Source organism: Mustelus asterias, chromosome 15 (assembly GCF_964213995.1).
Source record: "Mustelus asterias chromosome 15, sMusAst1.hap1.1, whole genome shotgun sequence".
In the NCBI taxonomy this organism is placed as follows: Eukaryota; Metazoa; Chordata; class Chondrichthyes; order Carcharhiniformes; family Triakidae; genus Mustelus; species Mustelus asterias.
Window position 1 is genome coordinate 9,657,502 of NC_135815.1, and position 19,789 is coordinate 9,677,290.

Sequence of the window (19,789 nt, forward strand, 5' to 3'; positions counted from 1 at the left end):
TGCTCCGGTTTCAAAGAACAAAGAACAATACAGCACAGGAACAGGCCCTTCGGCCCTCCAAGCCCGCGCCGCTCCCCGGTCCAGGATTGAATCCTGAATCCAGGATCCCCGCCCAATTTTCCAGCCTATCTACATACCAATATCCTATCCACCGAGCTGTCCCTCACAGCTACGATGCTTTGTTCATTACAACCTATTAACTCACCCCCACCCCCCTATTCCAGACCATGTGATCCCCAGGGAGAGGCGAAAACCCAGAGTGAAAAACCCCAGGGCCAATATGGGGAAAAAAAAAAATCTGGGAAATTCCTCTCCGACCCCCTGAGGCGATCGAAACGAGTCCAGGAGATCACAATGGCCCTGATCGGAAAATGCTTCCCAACCCTAGTCATTTCCACTTCCATGAACACCATATGAATTCCCTGCCCCCGAGACAGTTTCCTCCCACAGTCCAGAGATGTGCGGGCTAGGTCGATTGGCCGTGCTAAATTGCCCCTTAATGTCAGGGGGATTAGCAAGGGTAAATATGTGGGGTTACAGGGACAGGGCCTGGGTGGGATTGTTGTCAGCGCAGACTCGATGGGCCGAATAGCCTCCTTCTGCCCTGTAGGGATTCTATGTCACTGGGTCCAATGACACATCAATAAAGAGGAACTCTTACCATCAGAGTCGAGCTGGTCAGGGTTGGGGACGAGTCGGCAGTTGTCCCTCCCGTCGGGGACCCCATCGTTGTCATCGTCAGGGTCACAGGCGTCCCCTTTTCCATCCTTGTCATGGTCGGCCTGGTTGGAATTGGCGACGTACGGGCAGTTGTCCAGGTTGTTTTGGTGGCCGTCCTCATCAATATCCTGATTGTCGTCACATTGATCGCCCACCAGGTCAGAGTCAGAGTCTTCCTGCAGGACAAGATCACATCAGTAACCGTCATTACTGTGGAAAGTCCTCGGAGGCAGAGTCCCTTCACCAAAATCCCTTTATTAACAATTCCAACAGCAGTACACAGAGTGCTATCAGTCTACAGTCTACCTTTGGGAGTGCCAGAGGAACTGACACGCCTGGTTATATACAAGGAAAGTACTCCGTGACTAGCCCATCAATTGACTTCTTAATCAGGGAGTTCCTATTCTAATTGGTCAACGTCAATGGCCTGATTGAAGTCATTATAATTACATAAAATAGAAAGACGTGCATTTATATAGCGTCTTTCACAACTTCAGGCCACACTTTATCAGCAATTACCCACTTTCAAAGTGTGGTCAACTCAGCAGCCAGTTTGCACTTAGCAAGCTCCCGTGTGACAAGTAATCTGTGTTAGTGTCTGAGGGATAAGTATTAACCAGAAGAACTCCACTGCTCTTTGTCAAAATATTGGCCATTGGATCTTTTACATCCAACAGAGGGAAAGCAAGGAACCTCTTCAAAGATTTAGAATCATAGAATCCCTACAGTGCACAAGGAAGCCATTCGGCCCATCGAGCCTGCACTGACAACAATCCCACTTATGGTATCCCCATAACCCCCCTGCTAATCCCCCTGACACTAAGGGGCAATTTAGCATGGCCAATCCACCTAACCCGCACATCTCTGGAGTGTGGGAGGAAACTGGAGCACCCGGAGGAAACCCACACAGACACAGGGAGAACGTGCAGACTCCACACAGACAGTCACCCAAGGCTGGAATTGAACCTGGGTCCCTGGTGCTGAGAGGCAGCAGTGCGAACCACCGTGCTACCATGCTGCCCACTTGTTTAACAAGGCAGCATCTCTGACAGTGCGGCACTCGCTCAGATCTGCATGGGAGTGTCAGCCTGCATTTTTGTGCTCTGGAGTAAGATTACAAACCCATGAGACCTCCTGACTCAGAGGCAGCAATGTTATCAGCTGAGCTACAGCTAACAGATAATCGGTTAGTCTGCTGAAGCTTCGACAGTAAAGCAGATTTTTACTTGTTCTTGCGATGTGGGCATTGCTGGCACGTCAGTTTTTGTTGCCTATCCCTACTTGTACTGAGGGCATTAAGAGCCAACCAAGGAGAGGGGTCTGCCAATGCCCATTACACTGCCAACGCCCATTACATTGCCAACGCCTATTACACTGCCAATGCCCATTTCATCACCAGTGCATTACACGACCATTCTAGGTACAACGGCATCAGCTAATGTTTATTCTTACCTGGTCAGGGTTATGCATAAGTGGGCAGTTGTCACACATGTCTCCAACCCCATCCTGATCTGTGTCTCTCTGGTCAGTGTTGTAAACGTAAGGACAGTTGTCATTCTCATTCAAGATATCTGTTGATATCAGAGGAAGATTGTTAAGGTAACAGTGACAGCACTCAGCAGCTCAACATACAGATTCAATCAGCTCCATGTCTTAATGTTGGTCCATCCATTAATCTGTAAAATCCCATTAGCCTCCCACTCTGTACAAAAATAGCTTAAATATTTTTTAGGGCGGCACGGTGGCACAGTGGTTAGCACTGCTGCCTCACAGCGCCAGGGACCCGGGTTCAATTCCCAGCTTGGGTCACTGTCTGTGTGGAGTTTGCACATTCTCCCCATGTCTGCATGAGTTTCTTCCGAGTGTTCCGGTTTCCTCCCACAGTCCAAAGGTGTGTAGGTTAGGTTGATTGGCCAATGCTAAATCGATTCTTAGTGTCAGAGGGACTAGCAGGGTAAATATGTGGGAGGGTTATGGTGTTAGGGCCTGGGGTGGGATTGTTGTCAGTGCAGGCTCGATGGGCTGAATGACCTCCTTCTGCACTGTAGGGATTCTATGATTCTATTTCCAGGGTTAATGGATACAGGAATCCAGCTGGAGATCCATTCCAAATGAGGATCACTCTTGACGTGATGAAGAGTTAGTCAAGAAAGAGGTACCCTGCTGAGAGTATCTAGGACATTGGGACATGGTGCTGGGAGCATTTGCTTGTCAGCTGTCCCTGGCCTGAGAGTGTCAAAGTTTGAGCCGCAGTCCCAAATGGGATTACGCCTCCCTCGCCACATTGCACACGAATCAGAATGATGTAGAATTTACAACACAGACCATTCAACCCAATTGGTCCATACTCCACACAAGCCTCCCCCGCCCACACCAACTTCCAACTGACCATATATGTAGATTCCTCTATTCCTCGCTCCTCATGTATTTTTCTCACTTCCCCTTCATGTCTCTCCACTACTCACATCAGCTACTCCTGTGGTCGTGAGTTCCACATTCTCCCCACTCCCTGGGTAAAGGGATTATTCCTGAATTCCTTACTGGGTTTAGCGATGACTATGTGATCATTTACGGCCCCTAGCTTTAGTCTTAGCTTCACCTTCTCCGAGGCTTTGTGGCGCAGTGAGTTAGCGTCCTTGCCTCTGAGCCAGAAGTTTCGGGTTCAAGCCCCAGCCCAGGACTTGATGGCCAAGGAAGGTGCATTCATAATGCAACCAAACAGGTTAAGTGTCAACCTGTAAATCCTTCCAAACATGTCAATGGCTGGTGGAGGAGCGGGAGAGACTCCTGGTCAGCCATGCTTGATGTGGAGTGGCGCCCCTCAAGCCATAAGCCTCTGTCAACAGACTAGCAACTTGTTCCGGGAAATACGAGATATGGAAATAGAGAAAAGTCTGCCTTAGCGTGCCACCAAGTGGGGGAAGAGAATTTGAATTGGAAAATCTTCTCTCTGTCTACCCTATCGAGCTCTTCCATAATCTTAATGACGTTTATCAAGTCACTGATTGACATTCCCTTTTCTAGAACAATTCTTTCCTGATAGCTACAATCTCTCAGTTCTGCTACCAGTTGTCTGGATCAGACTTACTTTCACTTCAACACCTAGTGACACCTCACTCTGGTGCCGAGAACCCATGTGCACCCACCAAACAGGTACAAACCAGCCCCGATAGAGTTGGCACGTTGTTCTCACGTTGTTCTGCCACCACACTCACCGTCTCCATCAATGTCGACCGAGCAGGCATCGCCCTCCCCGTCTCCGTCCGTGTCGATCTGTGCTGGGTTGTGGTCGTAGGGACAGTTGTCACAGCGGTCGCCCACATCATCCTTGTCGTAGTCAAACTGCCGGGGATTGTAGAGCAGAGGGCAATTGTCCTGGAAGGAAAAAAGATGGAGGGGAGGTCCCCATTTTATCCCCACGGATTTGAGAAACACTGGTGCACACATCTCAATAATTGTATCTTTCTTTGGTGGGTGTGAGAAACAAAAAGGTTCCAGAACTCACCCTCTCGTCATTTATGCCGTCGTTGTCATCATCTTTATCGCAAGCGTCGCCCACTCCGTCCTTGTCAAAGTCTTCTTGTCCAGAATTGGGCAAGTGTGGACAATTATCCTGTTCAGGGGATGACAAAAAAGGAACAGTTACCGGGAAGTCGGAATGTGGTGACTGAATTCACAGACAGAACTTGCGTGTCAGAAAGAATGGATTCATTTCCATCCAACAGTTGGGAAATAGCCCAAACATTGTCTCATTGAGAATTCTCTAAGTTGTGAAGTTCTGCAGGCCCGTCTCCTGATTTGCCCAAAATGTTCTGGAAAGCTCCACGAGAGAGAGAGAGAAAAAAGGAACTGCCTTGGGAACCTTCCGTTGTTAGAGTTTTCTTCATAAGCCTGGTCTACTTCAGGGAGCTTTTCCAATGCTGGTGACACTTTAATGGGTGGTTACTGCTGCCAGTATCTGCAGTTATGACTGAGGGGAGCTTTCGTCCCAGTGCACAGCCATGGCCCCATCCATCAAGACTCTGGACCCTCAACTTTGATACAACCCATTCACACCCTCTCTCCTCTAAATGGGAAAATGTGGCAGTCTATCAATCTCGCAGCAACACCGATTCTGTTCATTTGTCAGTGAAATGTGTGAGTTGGCTTTTCTTGTTGGCAGAGCAGTTGAATATAAAATCCCTTTCTTCTGACTCTCCCTCCTACAGCTGACAGTCACCAGACTCCATCCAGCATGCTGATGTTCAAAAGCTTAATGCTGAACAGTCGTAATTGTCCTAAACCCCATTAGCATGAGACTGTCAACAGAGAGCCACTGACAAGAGTATTTTTTAAAAAATACACTGTTGGGAACATAAACGTCGCTGGCAAGGTCGGCATTTATTGTGGTTGCCCCGGATACAACTGAGTGTCGGTTAAGAGTCAACCGCATTGCTGTGGCTCTGGAGTCACGTGTAGGCCAGACCAGGTCAGAATGACAGATTTCCTTCCTTAAAGGACATTAGTGAACCAGACGGGTTTTTACAACAATCGACAGCTTAATGAATCCCAGCCTTTAATGGCCAGATTTTATTTTTAAGATTGAGAAATGTTTACGGCAGAATTCGTAAAAATGTAACATTGAGGTCATAGTTCTGATGCCTGAGTTGGAACTTGAACTCGGAACATCTGCTCCCCTCCCAGATATTAACAGTGGACATCTACAATGTCGGGATCACTGTCAGTGTGCAAGGTGGCTTCAAAGAACAAAGAGAACAAAAGAGAACAAAGTACAGCACAGGAACAGGCTCTTCGGCCCTCCAAGCCTGTGCTGATCACGTTGTTCTATCTAGACCAACCGCCTGTACCCCTCTATTCCCCGCCTGTTCATGTGTCTATCCAGATAAGTCTTAAATGTCTCTAACGTGTCTGCCTCAACCACCTCACTTGGCAGTGCATTCCAGGCCCCCACCACCCTCTGTGTAAAAAAACGTCCCCTGTGCATCTCCACTGAATCTTTCCCCCTTATCTTGAACTTGTGCCCCCTTGTAATTGTCATTTCTGCCCTGGGAAAAAGCTTCCAACTGTTCACCCTATCAATACCCCTCATAATTTTATAAACTTCTGTCAGGTCGCCCCTCAGCCTCCGTCTTTCCAGGGAGAACAATCCCAGTTTATTCAATCTCTCCTCATAGCCAATACCCTCCATACCAGGCAGCATCCTGGTAAACCTTTTCTGTACTCTCTCCAAAGCCTCCACATCCTTCTGGTAGTGTGGTGACCAGAGAGAGGAACATACAGATTAGTCATGATCTCTATGAATGGTAGAGCAGACTCAGTGGGCTGAATGGTCTCCTTCCGCTCCTAAGTCTTATGGTCATATATAAATTCAGAGTGCAACATCCCCAGCATTAGTTTCTCATTTTAGAAAACTAGGGGAGTTAAACTTGCTTAAACAAATTGAAGATTTGTGAGAGAGATGGAGCAAGAGAGATAGAGAAAAGGTGAGAGAAGGAGGAGAGGGGAGAGAGTCAGTGAGGGATATAAAGAGAGATAGAGAGCACGAGAGAGCCAGCTAGAGAGATGATAAAGTAAGAAATGGAGGGAAAGAAACAGTGAGAAAGATAGACCAGAAGTCTATCACCTCGCCCGCTCCGATTCCGTGGCGGGCGAGAGTCCAACAACGGAAATCTCCGTTGACCTCGGACGGGGATTTCCAGTCTCGCCCAAGCGAGGCCGTAAACTCCCACCCATGGAGCCAGTTAGAGGGAGCGAGGGAGACACAGAGAGAGTTAGACAGAAAAAAAGTGAGAGAGGGAGGGAGAGACTGGAAGATAGTGGGAGAGAGCAGGAGGGAGAGTTCGAAAAAGAGTAAGAGAGATAGGAAAAGAGAGCAAAAGAGAGGAAGATAGAGGAAGTGCGGCAGATGGTGGGTGAGATGTCAAGAAAAAAAGAGTAAGAGAGGTAGAGGGAAAAAGCCAGAGAGGGAGTGAGAGTGAGAGAGTCATAATCATTAACAGGTGGAAAATCGAGTGGGGAATTTTTTTTAAACTCATGCTTGTGCATACACTTTGCTTTTTCTGATCTAACTGCTGGGTGTAAGATTACTGCCTGGAGGGAGATTTGTGAGCCGTCTGTGAGAATCTCCAGTGATGTGACTGAGGTCAAAACTCTCCATTCAAATTGGGAACACATTTAGAACTTCCCAGGATAACAAGAGGATTGTGGAATTTCTTTTCAATTTTTCAAGTTCCAGCACATTTTCTTTTTCTCGAGAAACAAATCAATTGAATGTTTTTTTTAAAAGTCTGAGGTCACGCACCAACCGATTCAAGAACAGCTTCTTCCCTGCTGCCATCAGACTTTTGAATGGACCCACCTTGCATTAAGCTGATCTTTCTCTACACCCCAGCTATGACTGTAACACTACATTCTGCACTCTCTCCTTTCCTTCTCTATGGACGGTATGTTTTGTCTGTATAGCGCGCAAGAAATAATACTTTTCACTGTATCCCAATACGTGACAATAATAAATCAAATCAAAAAGAACATTATGATATTTAGGATTCCACCCAATATAAGAACATAAGAACATAAGAAATAGGAGCAGGAGTAGGCCATCTAGCCCCTCGAGCCTGCCCCGCCATTCAATAAGATCATGGCTGATCTGACGTGGATCAGTACCACTTACCCGCCTGATCCCCATAACCCTTAATTCCCTTACCGCTCAGGAATCCGTCCATCCGCGCTTTAAACATATTCAGCGAGGTAGCCTCCACCACCTCAGTGGGCAGAGAATTCCAGAGATTCACCACCCTCTGGGAGAAGAAGTTCCTCCTCAACTCTGTCTTAAACCGACCCCCCTTTATTTTGAGGCTGTGTCCTCTAGTTTTAACTTCCTTACTAAGTGGAAAGAATCTCTCCGCCTCCACCCTATCCAGCCCCCGCATTATCTTATAATATCGTTGGGTCAGGATTACACGCTGTATGCATATGCATGCGCGCCAATGTTTTGTAGTTAATGTCCTACCCCAAGCTTCATCTGTGGATATAATTCCAAAATACACATCAAATACGGTACAGATGGTGCAATGTGTGCAGTATCCCATTGTTGCCCATGATCACCTTGGGATTAGGTACTAACTCCATGTGTAGTTTCTTTATCTGCTACTGTAATGGATCATCACAAGACTTTCAGTGTTGGGTGGATACCATTTGGTCTACTTTGGTGTTATGCTCCACGCAAGCCTCCTCCCCCCATCTTCCTCTGAATCCATCAGCATATCTTTCTATTTCTTTCTCCCTCAAGTCTTTATCCAGCATCTCCTTCAATGCATCCATTCTCTGCCCCCAGGCAGAAGTGAGCTTCACATTCTAACCACTCTCTGGGCAAAGACATTTCTCCTGAGTTCCTTATTGGGCTCACTCGTGACTAGCTTATATATTTAAGATCTTGCCCAGGAGCAAAAACATCTCTATATCTACCCAATCTAATCACTTCGTAAGGTAAAGGTCATCTGAGGTCACCCCTTGGCCTTCTGTTTTCTGGTGAAAGCAGCCCAGCCTCTTCACTTTTTCCTGATAGTTGTAACTTCTCTCTTTTGGCATCATGCCTCCAAATCATTTTTGTACTTTCTCCAGTGTCCCTCGAGGTAATATGGAGGCCAGAACTGAGTGCAGAACTCTTAACATTGTCTAACCAAAGTTCTGTATAAACCCAGCACAACCTTTTATTTTTACAATTCTCTCCCGCCCCTCACTACACTCCTTGGTTTGCATTTTTATGACCTTGTTAACCTGTCTCGCTATTTTTAATGGTTTGTGAGTCAATATTCCTAGGGTAAGTGATGGGCAACCTCGGCTAGTGAGTGGGCCACATGAGTGCCCCCCTTCATCACAGTGGGCCGCAAGATTGAAATCGGGCTTCTTCACTAACCATAACCCCATGATTAAGATTAAATACATTTAATACATGCTGAATATTTCTTAACCACTCACAGAAAATGCTTCATCATTTATATATTAATAGAATTCTCATCAACTTCAAATGGTAAAAACAAAAGATATATTTACACTTTGGACACAGAGGGAGCGCACGGCTCTCATAGTCAATGCTGTGAGCAACCAGCACACATCTCACTTCACTTGTCCTTACTTTACTCGCGAATCACTTCAGTCACACCGGTAGGAAAAAAACTATGTGGGTGGAAACGAGCAGAATGTGGCAACCTTGTGTGCAGGCTACGGTCAACAAAATGTCACATACCCATGTGGTACATGTACATGAGTCTCATCCGAGATGATAGATCACTGGACCCGCTCAGGGGTCTGCTTTATCAAGGACTCAGGATACGAGTTCCACCTGGTTCGGCAATTGCCCATTACCACGGGAACTCATATTCCCCACATCCCACTGGGAGGTCAATCAGGGATTGCCTGTGTAAGTCCTGGGGGTTATCACACCTGGATTAGCCATGATCTTTTCCCTTACCTTCTGACAGTGGTATGTGGCATTGGCCGTGCAGGTCAGCTGCTCATTAGGCCAGCCGTCCAAGTCAGAATCTTCTCCGCAGACAATGCCGTCCCCGGCGTATCCTATCCGACAGTCGCACTTGTACACGGGTTCGCTGAAGAGACCCAGATAGATGCACCTGGCATACTTGTGGCAGTTGTGTGAGCCATCTTTACATGGGTTATGGGGCTCGCACACCTAGATGGGGAAAATGGTGAAGAGTCATAAACAATAGCAACAGGTTGCATACAGCCTTCATGGTAATAAACTGCCCTCAGAGCAAAAGAGCAATGTCAGCTGAAACTTTACGCAGAACTAATTTGGCCCATCATGTCTGTACCGTCTCTCTAAATGAGCAACTCTCCTGGTTCCATTCTCCCACCTTCTCCTTCACTTCCTTCCTTTTCAGATAACAATCCAATTCCTTTCTAAATGCTTCAATTGAACCTGCCTCCGCCTCCCTCTCAGGAAGTGCGTCCAAAACCCAAACCACTCGCTGCAGGGCAGCACAGTAGCACAGTGGTTAGCACCAGCTGCCTTACACTCCAGGGACCTGAGTTCGATTCCCGGGTTGGGTCACTGTCTGTGTGGAGTTTGCACATTCTCCCCGTGTCTGCGTGGGTTTCCTCCGGGTGCTCCGGTTTCCTCCCACAGTCCAAAGATGTGCGGATTAGGTTGATTGGCCATGCTAAATTGCTCTTTAGTGTCCCGGGATATGTAGGTTAGAGGGATTAGTGGGGTAAATGTGTGGGGTTATGGGGATAGGGCCTGGGGTGGGATTGTTGTCGGTGCAGACTCAATTGGCTGAATGGCCTCCTTCTGCACTGTAGGGTTTCTATGATCCTATGAGTGAAAAAGTTTCTCCTCATATGATCTTTGCTTCCTCTACAAATTACCTTAAATCTGTGTCCTCTCATGAGTGAGAACAGTTTCTCCCTATCTACTCAGTCCTTGTTCCCCAAACTTTTCACCCTGCACTCAGCAGGACAAATGCAAGAATGTCAAACTTCAAAAAGATCACAATTTATTTACAGGACAAAAGAGTGTTGATTGATTGGTCGAGGTACTTCCATGGAGAAAGCAAAGGGGAAATATGTCCCCAAGAAGGAAGAATGGAGAAGAAAATGGCTGTCTAGGATAGGTAGGTTTCTGGGTTTTAGGATAGAGAGAGATACTAGAGTCCAGGGGAGAGAGGAGGGGTGAGGTGCGTTGGGGTTCCTAGGGAAGCTGGCAAGGAAAGCCAGCGGGGAGGGGGGGGGGGGGGGGAACGGTGATTGCCTGATATGCACAGAACACCCTCCAAATGAGGTACCCCCTACCCCTCATACCTTTTCTCACTTAATCCCTAAAGACCAGCCTGCCCAGTCCCACCAGCCTGCCCACACCAGCCAGTTTATGATGTGGGCAGTGTAATATTCAGGCCAACAGAAATCACATTGTGAGTCCATTTATTAAGACTAGTCACGTGGGAACAGTTACACACACAGGGGTAAGGCTTGAACACATCAGAGCTGCTTCGTTTGGGGTTAACAAAATAAAATAAGTTAACAAATTGAGGGATAAATTAAAAGGCAGCACCTTAAAGGGATACTGCCTCCGTATCCAATTAGCCTGAAGAATGCACAGTTCGCCCTCCATTTTGAGGACTTAGGCAGCCTCCTAGATGCCAGAAAAATGGATCCCGTTTCTAGGCCATATTAATCAACCTGATAGTGAAACTGAAGATCACACTCGACAGTCTGATGCTACCTGCTCCTCACCTGCTTGTCTGTCTTGGCTGCTTCAATTCCCAGGCCGAAGGGTTGGTTCCCTCGATAGCGCGGTGGGCAGGGCAGGCAGTGAAACCCAGGTTCGGTGTTGACGCACCTCTGAACTCCATTCACTTGGTGGCAGATATCAGAGACTTCTTCACACTGGCAAAACACAGAAGCAAAAATCAATTTGACGCCAAGGAATCTTTGGCCGACCCAATTAGAGTCCAAACCGTGGGGCCAACCGTGGGGCCCCCTCCCCCCGCCCCCCCCGCCACTCCGTCTCCTCATACCTCATTGATGTCCTCGCAGAATGTGCCGTTGCCCCGGTAACCTGAAGGGCAGGGGCCACAATCCCAAGAGCCATCTGGAGAACTGCTGCACTCGACCCCAGCGAAGCATGGATTGGACAGGCACCCATCTGCCAAGAGATCAAGGTGAAAGTTGGAGTGAATCATAGAATAGAATCATAGAATCCCCAGAGTGCAGAAGGAGGCCATTTGGCCCATCGAGCCTGCACCGACCACAGTCCCACCCGGGCCCCATCCCCATAACCCCACGCATTTACCCTGCTAATCCCTCTGACACTCAGGGTGGAATTTTCTTGTCCCGCCCACCACAGGAATCGTAGCAGACGGTCAGGCGGACGAGGGGAGGTGCGGGAACGGACCATGCAAAGGTCTGTTGACCTCGGGTGGGATTTTCTGACCTTGGGGCGAGCGCGGCTGGAAAATCCCCCCCCAAGTGTCAATTTAGCATGGTTAACCCACCTAACCCACACACACTGTGGGAGGAAACCGGAACACCCGGAGGAAACCCACGCAGACATGGGGACAATGTGCAAACTCCACACAGACAGTGACCCAAGGCTGGAATTGAATCCGGATCCCTAGCGCTGTGAGGCAGCGGTGCTAACCACTGTGCCACCGTGCAGTAATCAGGACTAACAACAGAGAACCGCTTCATCATTACCATCTCACCGGTTCATCCGCTGAATGATGTTGGATTGTTGGAAGGCACTGGTTTGTTAAAAATGTTCAGAGAAGGAAACCCAACCTAGATGTGACTACAGCTCCACACAAGCATGACTGACCCTCCACTGACCTCAGCTGAGCGAGTCAAGCAAGGAGACCAATGCGGAGATGAACCTTCAAAGCCTTTCGATAAATAAAGTTCAACCGCACAAAAAAATTAGCATTATACATCACAAAAACTAAAACAACATCTCATGTGCTTCCACCTACCTATCGGACAGAGATCATTGTTGCAGATTTTAGCGTCCTTGGCGTCCCCCAGACATTTCCTGCCTCCATACTTGGGCACTGGGTTGTTGCAGTTGCGTTTGCGTTCGTGCAGTCCACCACCACACGTGGCCGTACAGATTGACCACGGGGACCACGGGCTCCAGTGACCATCAACTGCAAAGGAACGCGAGAGTTCGTCAGCCGGACATGGGAAAGGAGCGAGGGAAGGGACTCGGGAAGCATTTGGAATTAAGGCCTGGCAGATATTACCTTCAGCTGGCCTCGTTTTGTCCCGAATCTTTCCCAAACTTTGCCTCCTTGTGAATATTAGAAATCTGATTAAACATTCTAGGCTTGCCCTTTCTCTTCTCAGATGTTGACATGGATGTTATTGCCAACGCTATCGTTAAGGAAGCTCACCAACGCCTCTACTTTCTCAGGAGGCTCAGGAAATTTGGCATGTCAGCTACTACTCTCACCAACTTTTACAGATGCACCATAGAAAGCATTCTTTCTGGTTGTATCACAGCTTGGTATGGCTCCTGCTCTGCCCAAGACCGCAATAAACTACAAAGGGAGTTGTGAATGTAGCCCAATCCATCACGCAAACCAGGCTCCCCACCCATTGACTCTGTCTTCCCACTGCCTTGGAAAAGCAGCCAGCATAGTTAAAGACCCCACGCACGCTGGACATTCTCTCTTCCACCTTCTTCTGTTGGGAAAAAGATACAAAGGTCTGAGGTCACATACCAATTGACTCAAGAATAGCTTCTTCCCTGCTACCATCAGACTTTTGAATGGACCTATCTAATATTCAGCTGATCTTTCTCTACACCCTAGCTATGACTGTAACACTACATTCTGCACTCTCTCCTTTCCTTCTCCCCTATATACACTATGAATGGTATGTTGTGTCTGTATAGCGCGCAAGAAACAATACTTTTCACTGTAGACGAATACATGTGACAATAATAAATCAAATCAGATCAAATCAGATCTGCTGTGTGGTTGCAGCATTTTCCGACACAGAATCATAGAACCTTCTGGCAAAGAAGGCCATTTGACCTCATATATGCTAGCTCTTTGAAAGACCCATCTGATTGGTCCCACTCTCCCTGCTCCCTCATGGCCCTGCAAATGTTTATCCAATTCCCTTCTGAAAGTTACGATTAAATCTGTTTCCATTAACTTCTCAGATAATTCCGGGCAGGACTTTCCAGTCCTGACACCGATGGGCATTGTCGTGTGCAGGACGAGAATATTTGGAAAGTTGTTACAAGTCAACAGCTTTCCAAGTTTTCCCATCCCACCCATGACGATGCCTGTCGGTGCCGGGATTGAATAATCCCGATCATTATAACTTGCTGCATTAAAAACAATTCTCCTCATCGCCCCTCAGAATTATCCATTGGTTATCTTAAATCTGTGCCCTCTTGTTTCCGATCCCTCTGCCAGAGCTGTCTCTTTACTCCGTCAAAAGCCCCCATAATTCCGGACACATATACCCAATGTCCACTTCAACCTTCTCTATTCTGTGCTGAACGTCCCAGCTTCCCAGGCCTCTCCAGATAACTGGGGTTCCTCATCCCAGATACCATTCTGGTCAATCTCCCCTGCACCCTCTCCTGGGCCTTGACGTATTTGCAAAAGCACAGTGCCAGGATTTGTGGCAGCAATGCCCACAGGCTGATTTACACATCATGATGCCAATAGCTAAGAAGGTAACCTCTTGTGTCGTAGGGTTAACCGCCAGTCCATGGCAGCAAACATCAGAACAAAGGATTGGCACTCGGGCTCGCAATGTAGCGCATTTGCGTGTACTGGAAGCTACATATGTTAATACACGGGACCCTATTCTTTGCAGAGAGAAAGAACGTACACACACTGCACCTGTTTCAGTTAAACAAAATATGTGCCAACCATTCGCTGGCTCATTCCTCAGGCCTTGAGCAATCAGAGTCAAGCTGTCTGATTTAAATTTCAAACAATGCTTGGCAGTTAATTGTCAGTCACCATCAACTGGTGCATTCTCCATGGCACCACCTCTACCAATCAGAATCTACTTGCCAACCAATCAGCACTCTCTTCTCATGCAGTATATATTGTTGGTTATACTGGCATTCTTGCGAATTGTCTTGATGAGTGTGAGACAAAAAGCTTCAAAGTGTCTTCTTTCTCAGCAATACTCGGGTTCTGTGCTACCAAACGAGTATTTAAAGCCCACACTGTTAGTTCCAAGCAAATACACAAAGAGGCAGCAGGCTGGCGGAAGCCAGCTAGCCAAGGTGCCGCGCGAGTGAGACTTACTGGGGCACGGAGTCTTCATGCACTGCTTTGTCTCCCTTCCATTCCCCTGGCAATCCTGGCCATCGAGCTGTGGCACGGGTGAGTTGCAGAGACGGATGCGGGTGGTCATGCCGTCACCACAGGTGACTGAGCATGGGGACCAGGGCGACCAGTGGCTCCAACCACCATCCTGACGAACTGAGGAGTCAAAGATTCACATCAGCAGAGGGCATCAGACAGGAGGCAATGGAAGGTTTGGGGTTGATCAATGGATATTGGCTGATTGTTGACTGGCAAGATTCCCCAAACCTTTCTTTCACGGATAGGGTCGAGCTGTAACCTCTCCTTGGGCAGAAAGACATCTGCAATATGACAAAACAGCCTCAACTTGGACATATATCACCGTTCCTTCATGGTCGCTGGGTAGAGATCCTGGATCTCCTTCCAGTCCAGAAGAAATCAGGTGGTACTCGCAGTTCAATTTTGAGAATGTCAGGCACTCTGTTGCCCGCGTGGCCAATTCCCATCAATATGTCCAGACAAGCTTTCCAACCACGCGGGGAACTTCCATCATGTTCTAACTGCCAAGCTCAGGTAACTGACTCAGCAAGACCAGGAACTGGACATGGAACTCGTGGCTTCAGCGGGTGAGTTGAACAGAAACGTAAGGGTTTGGGCGTCACTGATAATGCTGCCATCTGAACTGATGCAGGGTTCAGTTATTTTGTGTTTTCCCCCGGGATATTTCAGAGTGGGGCCTGATTAGGTTGATTGACAGGTAGGGTCCTACGATGGGGATGGGGGGTGGCTAGGCTTTCACAGAGAACTGAAGGCAGCCTGCTTTTGGGATCCTTAGAGAGAGGTTGCTTTCTCTGTATCTCTTGCTCTGTCTGAAATGGAGACTGGAATCTGCCAAGAAATAAGTTGTTTTCTCTGAGATTCTACTGTTGGAGCTTTCTCTGGAAGTTGCTGCATGGAATTAGAAGACAGGTGTCTGCCTGGATCACTCTCCAGAAATGTCAAAAGGCTGGAAATCCAGTACCTATGCAGGCATCTTTGGATTTTGTGCAAACTGATTCTAAAGAAGGCTGTGGGGGATATGGCTAAAGTGGAACAACAGAGATAGCTAGTTGTTAAGAATTATATTTTTTCATGTTTATGTATTTTAATTGGTAAAAGTTATGCAAATTCTTTTTGTTATATTCTAATTGTGTTCTTAAATAAACTTTATTTGGTAAAAGCTTCCGAGTGGGTCACTTGAATCATACCTGGAGTGAAACATCTTATGCTCACTCTAATGCCAAAATCAAATGTAAAAGTTAGGGTCTAGGTTAACTTCACAAAATACCCGGGGGTTTCTGATCTGGTCCCTAACAATATGTTTACAGTAAATAGATACATATTGAGTTGGTCCTGATAGAAACTAAGGTTAGCCCAGATACGAGATCTGCTATACTGCATTCATTGTTACAGTGGGAATGACTGACTCTCTGAGTGGGATCTCAGACATCCACCGAGTGAAACTTACTCCGATTGTCGCATTCCGCTGACTGGCAAGATTTAGTCTGGATGGATGGACCCTCGCAGCGACTGCTGGTGGGATCACACGACCTTCCCCGCTGCTGTGTCCCAGTGCCGCACGACACAGAGCACTCTGTCCATTCAGACCATGGGGACCAACCGTCTTCGCTGTCAACTGGAGAGGGAACACAAAACAACTCCTGTGTCAGCCATGACAGGACAACAGCTCAACGTGATTTTATTATTGAGAAACTGGGGTGAAAGGTCAGTGGTCACAGTGCAAGCCACCCTCTGACCTGAGAAAGGCAGAAATGGGACATCAAGAATTACAGGGGGTGCACAACACTCAGTTTGGGTTTGAAGATTGTAGGAGGAAAGACAGGTTGAGGGAGATAGAGCTTTCCTGATCAGATTGGTCAGAGCAGGAGGCTGTCCAATGACTATTCTTGGTAATACAATGGAAATCAGGTAGAAGGAAGAGTAACTAAGACAGCACATTGTGATCAAACTGGAAATGAAGCAGAAAGCAGAAGGTATTATTCTAGTCGAGTGTGTGCCAGATCATTCAAAGACAATCATTAGTAAATGGGCCATTCAGCCCCTGCAGCCCATGCCAGTGTTTATGCTTCACTTGAACCTCCCTCCATCCTTCCTCATCTATGTCTAACAGTGTAACTCTCTGTTCCCTTCTCCTTCTTGTCTAATTTCCCATTAAATACATCCAAATTATTTACTTCAATCACTTCCTATGATAGAGTGTGAATAGGATCCAAGCTAACTGGTGAAGCTAAAACCAAGACTTTCTTCATTGAGAGAGTTTCTTGACTTGTTCAGTCTCAGAACTTTCCTCCCATTCAACCCAGTGTCCCAACGATCCCCTATTTAGGTGTGCTCAAAACATTTAATACCCATCCCCTGTCTCTCTTCACCTTGTCAGAAGTCTCACAACACCAGGTTAAAGTCCAACAGGTTTATTTGGTAGCACAAGCTACTAGCTACCAAATAAACCTATTGGACTTTAACCTGGTGTTGTGAGACTTCTTATTGTGTTTACCCCAGTCCAACGCCGGCATCGCCACATCATCTCTTAACCTTGACAGTGTACTTGACAAGACATTGGCTGGAATTTTACCGTCTCGACCGCCATGGAATTGGAGCGGGTGAGGGATGGACAATGGAACTGTCCGTTGACCTCGGGCAGGATTGTAGGGTTTCGGGATGAGCGAGGGCGTAAAATCCCGCCCATTAACTGCGATGTTCCATTTCCTCACCACTCTTTAGATGAAGACGTTTCTTCTGGACACTGGACTGGATTTCTGGGCGACCATTTCAATGGTGGTCGCTAGTTATGACCTCCCCAATAAGAGGAAACATTTTTTCCATATCCGCTCTATTAAAGCCTTTCATTGTTTTAAAGTAGGTCACCCTTCAGCCCTCTCTTTTCAAGAGAAAAAGAGACACAGTTTATCCTCTCCTGAAGTAGTCAACAACTCTGTCTCCAGCTTAAGGTAAGGCTTCCAATCTTTCCTCCTCTGTTTAAAGTTTGCAGTTTGGCATGAGTTCTGAAATTATTCTCTTTCAAGTTGGCGTTTGAAAGGGTCAAAACTGCTCTCCTATCCAAGTATTTGTGATGATAATTAATGGCTGGCGGGTCCGTCCAATCAGGGTTGGAGATACGAATCAGCCTGTGCGCTAATGAGCCGGATTGTATAATCACAGATTTCTTTCTAGAATGTTTCAATCTAACCAGCTATGTCACCCTGTTATGCAAGAACTCATTAATTATACATGTTGACAGGATTTGGGCTTTCTACATGTTATGAACCACAATACCTCAGTAATAGCGTGGGCCGTTCAGGCAGCCAAGTACCTTGCAAGGTCTTGACATGTCCTACACTGCGTCCAATTTTGGTTATAATCCTGACCCATGGCTGAGTTGAAATAACTGAGCTTGATGCACATTCTAGTGCAACACCGGGGGAGTGCCGCAGGGTTGGAGGCACCATCTTTCACCTGAGACATCAAATCGAGGCCCCGCCTGCCCTCTCAGCTGGATATAAAATATCCCAGGGTGCTAATCCACGGAAGCGCAAGGGGAGTGTCCTAGCCTAAATTTGTCTCCAACCATCGTCACCAAAACAGAACATCTGGTCATTGTCTCAGTCATGTTTGTGGGAGGCTTGCTGTTACACCACCAATGTTACAACACTTCAAACCTATCTCCTTGGACGTGAAAGGTCATCTTGGGTTTGTGAACAGTTTATTTTTCAATGTTATGGAAGGCACTTTGTGTTTGTAGAGGCTGTTCGCCCTTTTATTGTGCTGTAGCCTTTCAATTTCCAATCACCTTCCAACCCCACCCCAACAATATTTCTACCATTCTTTCATTAAATGTGGGCTTGGCTGGCTAGGCCCAGAATTTATTGCCATCCCTCATTGCTCCTTGAGAAGATGGAGATGAGCCGCCTTCTTGAACCTGCTGCAGTCCCTGTGATGTAGGTACACTCACACTGCTGTTAGGGGGGAGTTCCAGGATTTTGACCCAGTGAAGGTACGGCAATATATTTCCAAGTCAGGATGGTGAGTGGTGTGGAGGGGAACTTTCAGGTGGTGGCGTTCCCATGTATCTGCTGCCCTTGTCCTGCTAGATTTTAGAGGTCACAGGTTTGGAAGATGCTATCGAAAGAGCCTTGGCAAGTTGCTGCAGTGCATTCTGTAGATGGTACACACAGCTGGCCCTAAGCACTGGTGATGGAGAGAGTGAATCTTGAAGTCGGGGATAGGGTCCTGATGAAGTGGACTGCTTTCTCCTGGATGGTGTCAAGCTTTTTGAATGTTGTTGGAGCTGCACCTATCCAGGCAAATGGGGAGTATTCCATCACACTGCTGACTTGTAAGCTGGTGGACTGGCTTTGGGGAGCCAGGATGTGAGTTACCTACTGCAGAATTCCCAGTTATGAGGTCCACAGCCCGGGCGCTGATATATCCGTACTCAAAGGTATCTCCCAGGCATTTTAAATTCTGCAAGCTACTAATACTAACAGGTTCTGATGTTTTAATGCAGCATTTACTCGCCAGTGCTAAGAACTGCTCTTCTGAAACCATACAAACCTTACAGGGCAAACTAGCCAGTCAGAAGCACAGGACCACAGGACAGTGGTTTGGAATTCACAGGTTGTAAGTGATCCATGGACACTCCCCCAGTTCTCAGATTACTAAACAAACCTATCACAGTAATTCATAAAATCTAGAATCCCTACAGTGCAGAAGGAGGCCATTCAGCCCATCGAGTCTGCACCGACAACAATCCCACCCAAGTCCTATCCCTGTAACCCCATGTATTTACCCTGCTAATCCCCTGAAACTAAGAGGCAATTTAGCATGGCCAATCCACCTAACCTGCACATCTTTGGACTGAGGGAGGAAACCGGAGCACCCGGAGGAAACCCACGCAGACACGGGGAGAATGTGCAAACTCCACACAGTCACCCGAGGCCGGTATTGAACCTGAGTTCCTGGCGCTGTGAGGCAGCAGTGCTAACCATTGTGCCACCGTGCTGGCCTTCAGTGGCCCAACTCTTGACTGCCGCAGTCTATCCTGTTTTCTGGACTCACCATGGAGACAGCCCCAACCATCCCAAATCGATGACTGAAGATGTATCAGGTGGAATCAGAAAGTGATGGAGGGGCGGGAAAAAAGGTTTTTGGGGAAAAGGTGCCACTAAAGGATGTGCAATCTCAAATTATGGAGACAGGAAGCTTCTCTCTTTCCCAGC

General features: G+C 47.3%; 1 protein-coding gene across 1 annotated transcript in view; it reads right to left on the reverse strand.

Moving 5' to 3' along the window:
* The window catches only part of LOC144504316 (thrombospondin-2-like), a 67,062-nt gene that overhangs the window by 13,191 nt on the left and 34,082 nt on the right, over nucleotides 1–19,789 (reverse strand). Inside the window, exons 8-17 of the mRNA XM_078229466.1 lie at nucleotides 16,021–16,188; nucleotides 14,514–14,690; nucleotides 12,207–12,380; nucleotides 11,256–11,383; nucleotides 10,972–11,124; nucleotides 9,191–9,409; nucleotides 4,226–4,333; nucleotides 3,936–4,095; nucleotides 2,173–2,291; nucleotides 662–896 (exon numbers count right to left, since the gene is read on the reverse strand). Coding sequence (XP_078085592.1) covers nucleotides 662–896; nucleotides 2,173–2,291; nucleotides 3,936–4,095; nucleotides 4,226–4,333; nucleotides 9,191–9,409; nucleotides 10,972–11,124; nucleotides 11,256–11,383; nucleotides 12,207–12,380; nucleotides 14,514–14,690; nucleotides 16,021–16,188 — 1,641 coding nt within the window. The remainder of the gene's footprint in view (nucleotides 1–661; nucleotides 897–2,172; nucleotides 2,292–3,935; nucleotides 4,096–4,225; nucleotides 4,334–9,190; nucleotides 9,410–10,971; nucleotides 11,125–11,255; nucleotides 11,384–12,206; nucleotides 12,381–14,513; nucleotides 14,691–16,020; nucleotides 16,189–19,789) is intronic.